The 12,537-nt window shown below is 41.0% G+C and overlaps 1 protein-coding gene across 1 annotated transcript; it reads right to left on the bottom strand.

Annotated features, from left to right (window-relative positions):
- Positions 1-7,493: 7,493 nt before the first annotated feature.
- On the bottom strand, positions 7,494-9,500 carry foxl2a (forkhead box L2a). Its single transcript, XM_085479242.1, has one exon. It carries the CDS (start codon positions 9,220-9,222, stop codon positions 8,311-8,313), a length of 912 nt encoding a protein of 303 aa, XP_085335368.1. The 5' UTR covers positions 9,223-9,500; the 3' UTR covers positions 7,494-8,310.
- Between the last annotated feature and the right edge of the window lie 3,037 nt (positions 9,501-12,537).

Genomic DNA, 12,537 nt, shown 5'->3' with positions numbered 1-12,537 from the left:
TATGAAAAGTGTCAGGTTAGCCTTCTTAGACTGTGAGATTTCCATCAGTAATGGGGGACATCTAAAAGCTGACGTGTACCGTAAACCTACACATACAGATCAGTATCTAAGGTTTGACTCTCATCATCCACTGGAGCACAAACTGGGTGTCATCAGGACGCTACAACACAGAGCGAACACCATCCCCACTGACACAGCAGCCAGGGAGGCAGAAGAACGGGACATCAAGAAGGCCCTGAGTAAATGTGGTTATCCCAGCTGGACTTTTGTCAAAGCTGGGAAGGCGCCAAAAAAAAAAAGCTCCAGCCGATCCAGGAGAGAAGGACAACCGCTCCCTAAGCAGAAATCTGTAGTGATCCCATATGTGTCAGGAGTATCGAAGCAGTTGAGATGCATTTTTTCTAAACACCGGGTCTCTGTGGCTTTTAAACCTCAAAACACGCTGCGCCAAAAAATTGGTCCACCCCAAGGATCGCGTCCCCCGACACAAACAGAGTAACATAGTGCACGCTGTTAAGTGCCAGGAGGATTGCCAGGATTTATACATCGGGGAAACCAAACAACCTCTGGCGAAGCGGATGGCACAACACAGAAGAGCTACCTCGTCAGGCCAGCACTCTGCAGTCTATTCACACCTACAGGCCAGTGAACACTCTTTCAATGATGAGGATGTACACATCCTGGACAGGGAGGAACGCTGGTTTGAGCGCGGAATCAAGGAGGCCATTTACGTGAAAAGGGAAAGACCATCTCTGAATCGAGGAGGGGGCCTAAGGGTACATCTTTCGCCATCTTACAATGCTGTGATTGCAGCCATTCCCCAACTCCCTGTGAATGGTACTCATAGCCATTGATGAGTGGGCTTTGATCAGTGGGTTTTGGTCAGTGGCTGTTGATCATGAGAATTTGCATAATTAAGATTAAGGAACTGACCTCACAGCCCATTGTTCCTTCAGTGGGCTGGTTTCAGTCATTATGCAAATGTACTGTTTATAAGATTGAGGAAACCTGCAGTCAGCTGAGACTGAAGAAGTCACTTGGATGAGTGATGAAACATTTTTTTCCACAAAAACGCTACGTCCAGATGAACAGAATCAACTTTTGGACATAATCCCTTAACTGATTTCAAAAATCAATTTAAAATACCAACAAACCTGACACACACACACACACACACACACACACACACACACACACACACACACACACACACACACACACACACACACACACAGAGAGAGAGAGAGAGAGAGAGAAAGAGCGTCTGCTATGGTGCGTTTCTTTGTAATGGCGTTATTGAGCCACAAGGGAGCAGCAAAGAGCCACACAGCAAACTTGACCTGAACCATGACAGTTCCCAAGAAGAGCCAAAACGAAAAAAAAAAAAAAAAATCGTAAGAGTTTCTCAAAATCAGTGAAAGCTGACGATATCCATTGCCACCACATGATGATCGGACCTGCTATGAATCAAAAGCATTTCTTCCTGTTTGCGTAATCTTAAACATCTCTCTGTACCTTTATGTTTGATGGGCCTCATTAGAGATGTAGAGGTTAGTTATATGCCATGCGTATGACCTCTGGTGGGCAGGGGTAAAAGGCTCTCCCTCAGAGTTCCTCTCATAATGTTCTCATTGTCTGAAATTTGCTAAACATAAGCTGGGCTCAAAGACAGCATCTTAGGCAGTGAAGCTTTGGGTCCAGCATGCTTCCATTACGTCTCCTCTTATTTGATTAAATGTACTCTAACTCAGTCCAAACCCACACTGTGCGTAATCCCATCGCGGATGATAAGCATGTAATAAAACACACATTTAAGTTGAAAGGGCACCTTATGCGAATGGTACAATTATGGATTTCCAAGTATGATCATTCGTTTAATTGTGAAGCCTTGCCAAGAGGTATGTAATTGCTTGAAAGAAATATGGCTGAAATTGGATTGTTTTGAGATGTGACCTGGGATTGTTTGGCATCCACATAGAGGCGGGGCCAACTTCCTGTTTTGTATACGTATATTTAAACCAAATATTCACAAATCTCATTATTTAGAGGAAATTCGGAGAATATTAGAATGTGACAATGCAAAACACAGTTGTTAAAGAGCATTACAATAACTGACTGAATCCATTTAAACGTAGGATGTGTCGTTAATCTCATGCAATTTGTATCCTAAAAGGCTTCCTGAGAGTATAAATTTGAGAGCGTCCAGAAGATGTTTTGCTTTAAATAAGCTCAGTGTTTGGCATTCATATCCGCGTGGGGTTTCTATTACTGATAGTGGGCTGATGTATAACTGGCTTTCAGTGATTATGTGTCTCACACCATCCCCAGAGGTCGGCCTAAGTCTGACCATGAAGTTGGACTGATTTATTATACAGCCTACAGTATTAGAAGAACAGGTGCTGGCCCTTAATGATCCCAGTGGGAATTTGCTTTCGTCTTTGATTAATTGGAATGTTAACAGGAGAAGAGTTATCCTAATAGCTTCTTGTTGCCAACCCTGCGGAAGTTTTTAGAGGGGCGAGAAAGGAAAGCGCTTTAAAAATAGACTCCATCAGAGCACGCTGGGAAAAGACCTGCCATTTAAATCCCGACAAAGCAATTTGCAGCTCATAATCAAGGGAACGGAAACCGTTTTTTATCGCATTTCCCTTTACAGTATAAGCTGGTCAGTTCCGCCACATCCACAGCAGAAGTTAGCGTGAGCCAAACGCTGGTAAATCTTGACCTTGTGTGCACGTTTGTTTGTTTGCTTTAACAGGTCAGCCGGAGCATAACCTCCAGTCGTTGCTGAGAGGTGATATTCCGTCACGAAAACACTGTTATTTGATAAGAGCTCGTGATTATCACGTTGGACAGAGATTATCATACATGAAATGACAAATTAAACAGGTATATTTTTAGAGCCTCCAAAGTGAGATGAGATAATATTTAGCCCGGTGACTGCTTATTTTCAGTCGCTCTTTGTCAGCATCTCACCACCTCTCCTCTCAAAGGCTGTCAGACTCAAAGGATGGCGTTTGTGTGACAACTGAGCGGCCCCGTGGTGGCTGGAGGGTACTCAGAGGTCAGTGCGTGATGATTTTGCTCTGCAGATGGATGACTGTCTTTTCCTTGAATAGATGACACTCCTGTGTATTTATAGATATGGTATTTCTAGACATTTTGTGGACCTTTGTTGCCCAAAGTTCCAGTTAACAAACGCGCGGTTCCTATTTATAAACTGTGGCGGTGTATCAACACACACCATTGCAATATTTTTGGCTTAATAAAAGAATTATTATATGTCATCCATTGTTTCGTCGAGTTGTCATTAAGATAGGGATCAGCAGTCACTGAAAACATCACGTAGATCGCCGTGGCAAGCTGGAGATTCACCAGAGGACGCGCTCAGAAAATAAACAACTCCAAATTCAGTAATGGCGTGGACATAGCACAGTACGTGGCAGAAAGGCTGAAACTTTGAGTTTTTCTACTCTGACAGGAGAAGACGAAAAAACGCATGCTGATTGGAACAATTGCCGGATTTTCTGCGAATCAAATCTCTGCATATTTTCCTGTTTGGAGCAGATGTATACCAAACAGTGGTGACCCCCACTCTCCTTTTCAATGGGTTCGGGGTGATGTGCGCCGCGTCTAAGTGGAAACTGTTGCTCTTCAATCTCAAACATTGACCAGAATGCCAGGAATTCAATTGTGTGCAGGCATTGGGAAACCTGCAACCTGCGTGTGACTCGACCTGCCGGGTCGCATCGCCGATGCCCCGTGGAGCATGCAGGCTGTCATACGCGGAACGACTCCAGGTACGCTCCAGTGTGTGTGTGTGTGTGTGTGTGTGTGTGTGTGTGTGTGTGTGTGTGCCGGAGAAGAAGCGAGGGTCAAATGCGTTGCCTCCACAATGAGTTGACCTCATTCGTCTTGTTGATTATAATCTGTCATCTCCGAGAGCACAACAAAGGATACAATCATGGTTATTCAGAACGCGCTCTGCGGAAAAGACGCGTGAAAACAAACCGCACATTGCGCTAAACCTTTTCACCTTGTGGAGAAATAATTATGATTGACAGAAATATTCACCGATGCAGAAATGCGCTCGACTCACATTTAATAATAATTAGCCAGTGTTATTTTAATTCTGACTGCACGGTTGCTGTTGTTATTCCCGCTTAGTCACTAAAGCGTCACTTTCCAATTAAGATGATACGTGGGAGATGTGTCCATAAGGCTGTGCTCGCCATAGTTAAATCGTTGTTCTTCTTCATGTCTCAGCAGCTCTAATGTCATTGTGAACTCTATTATTGTTTCCGACAGCCACATCTAGATATATATGGGCTGCTAAACGTGCTCTTAGTGTAAAGGCCTGAAGGAAGCTGCTCTTATATGTCTAAAAAAAATTCCACCAATTCATTCATAATGAATGATATATTATAAACTCCCGAGGTCAGCGTAAAAGAAGACTATATTAAAGCAGGCCTGTGTCGCCTGGGCTGAACCTCGGCTGGCCTTATCTGTCTCAGCCCCCCGAGACATCCTGTATGCAGGCCCATTGTTCCCTGCCGCCCTGCTGAACTGACAACCTTTCTGCGCAACTGCACACCTGCTGCGCCCGAGTCCGCACACGTCTTTGTATATTCGCGCCTTTTATAGGCGAGCCTTTTGGTCCTCAAGTTTAACTAGTAAGGTGTGTGTGTGTGTGTGTGTGTGTGTGTGTGTGTGTGTGTGTGTGTGTGTGTGTGTGTGAGTGAGAGACACAGAGACAGCGATGTATGTTTACATATGGAAGCTTTTGGTGCAGAAAGGCTTTCGCCAATATAAAGTGTAAAAAGCAATTGTCATATAAAATAGACCTATAATAATAATAATAATAATAATAATAATAATAATAATAATAATAATAATAATAATAATAATAATAATAAACTTTGTTAATAAACAAAAAGTTCAACTTTCCCCTTTTAAAAACAAACAAACAAACGCACAAATAAATCAATAAATATATGACAAAAGCTGCTGTACTGATTGATGGATTCCAACTTTAAATCAGGAGGAGAAAGAAATAAAATAAACTCCACCTCTGGTTGGACAGTTTATGTAAAAGGTTGCACTGGTCGAAACATTATTTCTTGTTAAACCCCTGTATTTATTATTTCTGTAAGCTTGTTTAGAATACAGTTGCCTTTCAAAAGCGCCCTTATCTCCTTATTGTTTACAAAACATTAATGTGAGGAAGCTGAGAACGTACACAGCTACATTTCAGGCTTGCCTCGACGCTCCCTCTGCACACAGGAGGATGGAGAAGTGTCAGTGTTAGTCTGAGTGAGACCCGGCTGATGGCATTTTCATTCTGTGTTTCTGTTCCCGCAGTTTTTATACGAGCTTTGGGCAACAATGTTAAGAGGTTGTCTGAGCTCACTGATCCCCGACAGCTGCCTGCTGCTGAGCAAGAAGAAGAAGACACGCTGTTTACAGTTGGGCCGAGTGTCAAGTCAATTTATCTGTGATTATGACTTTGTGCAGAGTCTGTCTGTCATGATGAAGTGATGTGCTGTTTTCTCGCTGGATTATTGAAATTATTTATTTATGCGCTTGAATAATAAATGAAAAACAGTCATCATGCGACATGCGCTGACTTTTGTGTCTGAGGATTATAAGTGAATTATGCGCTTTATCAGCAGCCAATACCCAGGGGCGAGAATTCCTTGTTTATGCAGTCCTCAAAAAAAAGAAGAAAATATAAGAAAAAGCTATCGTTTGAATTTCGTTTATATACATGCAAAAAGTCTATGCGACTTTTTCTGTCAATAAATTACTTAAATTATCCATGACCCACATGCATTTTGTACATATGCAATGAAATAATTGCCTACGGTTAGCTTACTTTAGCAAAACCTCATGTAATGTGCGTATCCATGGCGCCGTAAGTGTGGCTTTCGTTCGGTCACCGATTGTCTCTGCAGTAGAAAAAAACAAGAAAAAGGATTTTTGCGTCCTATTTTGGCGCACCTGGACGATGACCCTGTTTGACCGTCCCTGTGACGAGTAAAAGTTGGAGAGAGGTGAATGCTTGGATGCGCCTCCTGTGGTGCCCTGAAGTCATGTGTTGGGAGTTTTTCATCTTTAAATGATAGTACAATAATTAATTTAGGAAATAATATTTTTTAAATGACCTGACGATTCCTTAGTAATCCACTGTGCGTGAAAGCTATAACCTATTCGAAGGAGACACTTTATTTGCAGTGATCGATCACTCAGATGTAAACGCAGACAGCAGATAACGCCAATATGTCGATGCTTTGTGATAATAGCAGAGAAGAGGTTGAGATCAAGTTTTACCAAAAGGCTATTTTAATTTTCTTCATGGATGTTCCTCTGGGCTGCATGGAATTTTATTTTCTTTAGTTCTGCAATCTCTCAGTAAAACAAAAAGAAGGGAAGAAGGAGGAGCTGTCTAAATGTGCCCCACTTTCACCCTTCAGAGCAGACTGTCAGCAGATGTCAATATTTTGTAAACTACATTTGGGATAAATGACTTTATCTTTTTTTTTTCTTCGTGTAACGTGTTACTATTACTGGTAGATATATATATATATATATATATATATATATATATATATATATATATATATATATATATATATGTACCTTAACTGATTTTATTTGTTTATTACCAATACTTATAGCTAAAAAAATACTAAAAAACGCAAACAAACAATACACTAATGCCGTAAATCAATTCCACCATATTATCGAATTTATTATTATTATTATGATTATTATTATTATTAATATTATTATTATATTATATCATTATTATTATTATTACTAGCGGTAGAAGGCATTAGTAGTGTTGCTGCACTTATAGAGAAAGACTATTTAGATGTATATGTATATTTGGATATTTATGATCATAAATTACGAGCTGAAATTTTCCAGTTTATGTGTGTATTTTGTTTCTTTGTCTGTTTGAAATTAACTAGTAAAAAAGAGGACTGTTACCTACACGCAACGCCGCTGCAGATGGTAAAAATATAAAATATTAAACATATGACATTAATTGTCCTTAGCGGGCATAAATACTAATGAATAAGTCTAAATGTGTTTTTATTGTATTGCACACAACGCAGACACTGATTCTTAGTTGAAAGAGAAAGCTTTTACCTGGTCACACTAATATAATAAATCGATAGATTTTTTAAATGTGCCTAATTTGAGCCAAACAGTTCAATAGAATACATATTTAATTTTTAAAGTGATACTGAGTGCGCCTATCAGCCATTTTTATGTAAGCCTATCCTCAGCCGACCACGCGCCGCTGTTAATAGTGTTATTTTCTTTCTTGAACAAGCTGTGAAAAAAACTCCTGCATCATAACCAATGTGGCACTTTCATGTCGTGTTAGGTTCACAGATTTGTTTATTACTGATTGCTCGCCTACTGCCAGCAGTGGTTGCTATAATAGCCTAAAGCATACAACAGATTACTTCATGACCACTTAATTATTTAAGAAATACAACTTTATTAAGAAATTGACAAACCTAAAAAAAAGGGAAAGTGCTAATTAAAATGAAACATGGCCCCAACATTAATGAAACATAACTAATCACATTTATATATATATATAAAAACGATATTTAGAAAGAACAAAATCTGACACTGGCTGGCGTCACTTTGGAATTTACATCATGTAATCAAAAAGTATGAAAAGCCCTGAATTGTTTTTTTTCTTTTGGTAGTTTGCTGGATCTCTACCCACACCTTTTAAACCTAACAAAGTATCCAACTATAGCAGGAGGTGAAGTATCACCGTGCAGGCCTTTCTCGGTGCAGCTTACTAAGAAAGCCAAAATTAGCTCTGATTTAATCACACATTAAAACTCTGACTTCATTAGGACGTCTTTCGGCAGTAAGCCGAAGGAAAGCTGAGACAAATCATTACGCACACCAAAAATACAGCTGGACCGATGTCAGCAATGTCTATCCATTCAAAATAATCAGTTTTTCATTTCACAATTTTGATTTTACAATACCGAGTTATGGCCATCAGTCCAAGTGTAATACAGGCGCACGAAATGGCTCCCAGAGGTTGTGCTACCTGATGAATGAGCAGCCGATGACTCCTTTACCTCCTGTTTCCATTTCATAAAACTTTCTCAGCATCACCTCGTGCATATAGCTCCCCGTCGGCATTTAGATGTCAGCTTGGAACCGAAGAGATCTGAGTCAGAGTGGTCTCTTCAAAATACTGTCACAGGAATTACCTCTCTGTCTCTCTCTCCCAGAGTCTTCATTTTTGCACGGACCAGTTGGTAAACTTCAAATATCAATCCTCGTGTGTAACGCCGAGTGTTTGGTCTCGTGTTCCCAGTATGAGCAGTGCATCATGGAGAGCTCCGCGGGCTGGCGGGAGCACGCGAACTGAAGGCCGGCTCCGTTACTGGAGGAGACCGGAGGTGGTGCCGCGGTGGCAGGGCTTAGCTGCTGGGTATGATGGGGATGGTGATGGTGACTCATGCCGTTGTAAGAGTTCACCATGCTGGGGAGCGCCATGCTCTGCACCCGGGAGTAAGGGTTATATGATGAGGGGGCTGACAGCCCCTTGACGTTCACTGGACTCACGTTGCCGCTGGCCATCTGACAGGACGTGTAGGGCATCGGAGTGGGCGGCTGGCCCAACGACCAGGAATTGTTCATAAAGCTAGACTGCAGGTATTTGGGTGGAGAAAGGTAGCCATAGCTGTCCCCTCCGAACAAGGCCTTCCCCGGCTGGAAGTGCGTTGGTGGGGGTCTGAAAGGCCGCTTCATCCTGCGGCGTCGCCTGTAGTTCCCCTTCTCGAACATGTCCTCACAGGCTGGGTCGAGGGTCCAGTAATTCCCCTTTCTCTCGCCGCCGCCCTCCCGCGGCACCTTTATGAAGCATTCGTTAAGACTCAGGTTGTGTCTGATGCTGTTCTGCCAACCTTTCTTGTTCTTCTCGTAGAAGGGGAATTTGGTGATTATATACTGGTATATGCCGGACAGCGTGAGGCGCTTCTCGGAGCTCTCCCGGATAGCCATGGCAATGAGAGCGACATAGGAGTACGGCGGTTTCTGGGACGGATCCGGCTTCTCGGAGACTTTGTCCTGAACCGGCTCCTCTTTTGGGCGCTCTTTCTCCTTGGTCGTGTTGGTGTCGTGGATCATTAGGGCCATTGCGTCATCCTCTGGGTTTTGGTAAGTGGCCATCATTGCGCACACACCAAAACAAACAAGTCCAGTCTAAACTTTGAAAAGAACACCTTTCTGACGCTTCTGTCTCGATCGGTGAAATGCTGCGCTGCAGAATCTCAGGATGCACCAGTGAGTCAAAAACTGTCCTCCAAATTGCGCACGAAGAAATCTTAATTGTAATTTTGCGGATCAGTACGTGACATGCACCAGACCTTCCTCTCTCTTCAGCTGAGATTTTTCTAAGCTGTTTTCTGATGGACGCGCAACCCAAGTTTTGGACTGTGAGTCAGTAAGGCCAGCCCTTTCCCCTTTTTTTCAGGGCCGCTGACAGGCTGCTTTCGCTCTAGCGCTCTACACCGAGCGACGTAGTGCTTTGTGATTTGTGCGTATTTTAGTTCCGCCTTCCGTGGTTCCAGTCAATGAAAAAACGAGCTCTTCTTCACTTGTTGAAAATTGTATTAATCAGAAAGGGTTCAAAATACTAGTAATAATATGCGCGATAAACACCTATTTACAGTAAAATGCAGGCATAAAACACTGTAGGAAACCTGAAGCAGTTAGTGAGTAATGAAAATAGAAATACAGGTATTCGTTGAAAGAATGCAATTATGCTTATAGCTAGTGAATTCGTTGCTCAAAATATTATATTAACATGACTGACTCTGCTGTTTGAGTCAGAAAGGAAGCAAGCTTTTCAGAAAAAGGGGTGGAAAATATTAATAATAACAATAACAAAAACAGATAAAGAAATGTTCCGAAATACGTCTTTGCGCAAAACAACCCCAAAATTAAATATTTGGAACAAACGTATTCCAATTTTCAAAGTAATTCTGTTTAATATATCTATATTTTTCCACGTTTGAATGTGAAATATAAAATTTCACTTTTTCTAGTAAATTCAATATATAGTCCAAAATATACAATCTAGTCCACACATTCTCACCAGAGTCATGCATATTTGTAAAGGGCTGTAGAGTCCACATAATTCTTACAAAATCCGGATAGCTAGTGGTGCTTAATTAGCTCACCGCGGAGAGGGAAGTGCGTGGTGAAGTATACATTTCTCTGGCCACCCATGAGGGTCCCCTCGGCTTTCTCTGGGAGTGTATTTCCGTGCTTTGGGAGTCTTTGCAGGTGGAGCAGCATTGCCATGTGTGTCATCACCCTGCACCCAGTCTGCAGCCAGTCTGCAGCAGCTGAACCGCGCTGAGAGCCAACCATCTCTCAACATGCAATTACCGCCGACTCACACTTTCGAGAGTTACGACGCGTTGTTATTTCTTGTTCCAATGTCTTTTTCACGTGTTTACGACGGACAGCACTTCCCGATAATCTCTGCACCGCCATTACAGGTTTACTTTGCAAGTATATGGTTTGGTTAAAACATGACATCATCATGTTAATTAATACAAATATTATTTAAGAGTATACACTAAGAATTCCTACTTACTTGTCCGTAAAACTGTAAAATCGTTAAAAAAGATACTTGTGCAAAGAAACGGCCCTAAATGAGAAAAATCAACCCTGTCTCAGAGAAATCACTTTTGAATTTGAAATATCAAAGGCTAAATGCTTATACATGGAAGTTAAGTTACATTTTAAAAAATTATAGGTTTATTCCCATTGCACTTGAAGGTATTGCTTGTACTCATTTATACAGGGCATCTATATGTAGAGTGGTTTGCGTTTGTGCAAATAAAGTAGAAATCACAAAAACAAACCTTTTGTCCCGGCCGTTAAATGTTTAGGTTTACCTCGCGATTCCATGACTTGTTTAGTCTTCCTTTATTGTTCCACATTGTTCTTCTGTTTTCTGCTTCTGCACTCACAAAAAAATTGACGGGGGGGGGGGATCGTTCATATATATATATATATATATATATATATATATATATATATATATATATATATATATATATATATATATATATATAAAAATAAAAGCATTACAAAATATAGCCCATTGTTATCGCTTTTAATTATGTATTGTAGTCCTCTAACCCTTTCAAACTTCCCCGGTGGCCCCTGTGCAGCACCCGTAAAACCCTGTATCTCACCGCTTCTAGGCTAAAATGCTCAATAGCAAAACTTAATCAGCAATTTCTTTCAAAACGGGTGTGCTTATTTAAATATAGCCTTTTGATAGCCTTTTGATAAGGTAATTCCAGAGTCTGTAATCTTTGTAATCTATGACGTCTTGAAAATAATAATAAAGGTCATCTGCTGTCTCAAAATAATTGGCCTGCTTTATTTGTGTCACCTAAACGACCCCACGTAACCCCGTTAGGTTCCGGTTCAGGTAGTCTAGCTCTAAATGTTTTTTTCTTCTTCTCTCTCTGTGTTGTCAGAGGACTTACTTGACACTTGTCTGTTCAGGTTCAAGCCGCTGGTCTTAGGGCAATTTTATTATTATGCTCCGTCTCTCTCCATACCTGTAACCTAATAGAGGAATGGTTTGTTGCGCGACACGCACGCGCTTCACGTCACATAACAAAGCTGTAAACAGCATGTCGACAATCCGTAAACAAAATAAGGACCCTGAAACCTGAACTGGTTGTAGTAGTTACAGGCTTCAGGACAGCCCTGGGGAATGTTAATGTGAGAGCACAGCCTGTTTTTAAGGTAACTTTGACATACAATAAAAACAAATAGACTATAAATAACTTCCCTGTAGACTGTCTACTACTAATATAATATAATTAATAAAAAATAATAAAAGGGTGTATAACTGAAGAGTAACAATGATTTTTTTTAAATGTCTTCCACTTATTTGAAATTTTCTTCTCTGCACCTTAGCAATTGTGCTTTGAAAAACCCCACGAATAAAAATCCATCTCACAAACGTTTTTGTTGTTGTTTCGGATTATTTCTGCCTGTTCTTAATAATACCAGATATGAGTACTATCCCTGCACATTTTCTGGATCCGATGGGCGAGATAGCGGCGTGCACTCCCGAGACTCAAAAGGCTGTCACAGAGAGACAAGAGTAGTCCGTGTCTTCTTCCTAGATAAATACACATACTCCAAAAGTCTTCTCAAGTTATCGCTTAATCCCAGACACCTCGTGGAAAAACTTCCCAATAAAAAAGCCTCCAACTCCCCGGCCCACCACCCGCACACAGTCCGATAGACTTCCAATACTTCTAAAAATATTTTATTTATATTCATGTAAATGCACCTAAAGTTAGGAGAATGTTTAGTATGTGTATTACAAGCCCGCGATATAGATTTTAGTCCATATAGTCCATCTTCGTGATGACTACAGACATGATCCAAATCACAACAATTGTAAAACAATCAGTGTTTAAATGTTTTGCTCTTTTAAGTTACTTT

The sequence above is a fragment of the Copadichromis virginalis genome, linkage group LG14 (assembly GCF_057382275.1).
Source record: "Copadichromis virginalis isolate Kocher_CV1m ecotype Utaka linkage group LG14, C_Virginalis_male_GT1.1, whole genome shotgun sequence".
Classification (NCBI taxonomy): domain Eukaryota; kingdom Metazoa; phylum Chordata; class Actinopteri; order Cichliformes; family Cichlidae; genus Copadichromis; species Copadichromis virginalis.
The sequence above is the reverse complement of the archived record's forward strand: the minus strand, read 5'-3'. Positions and strand labels throughout refer to the sequence as shown.

Bases quoted from the DNA above. Each gene is read 5' to 3' on its own strand.
- foxl2a (XM_085479242.1), bottom strand. From the start codon at position 9,222: ATGATGGCCACTTACCAAAACCCAGAGGATGACGCAATGGCCCTAATG.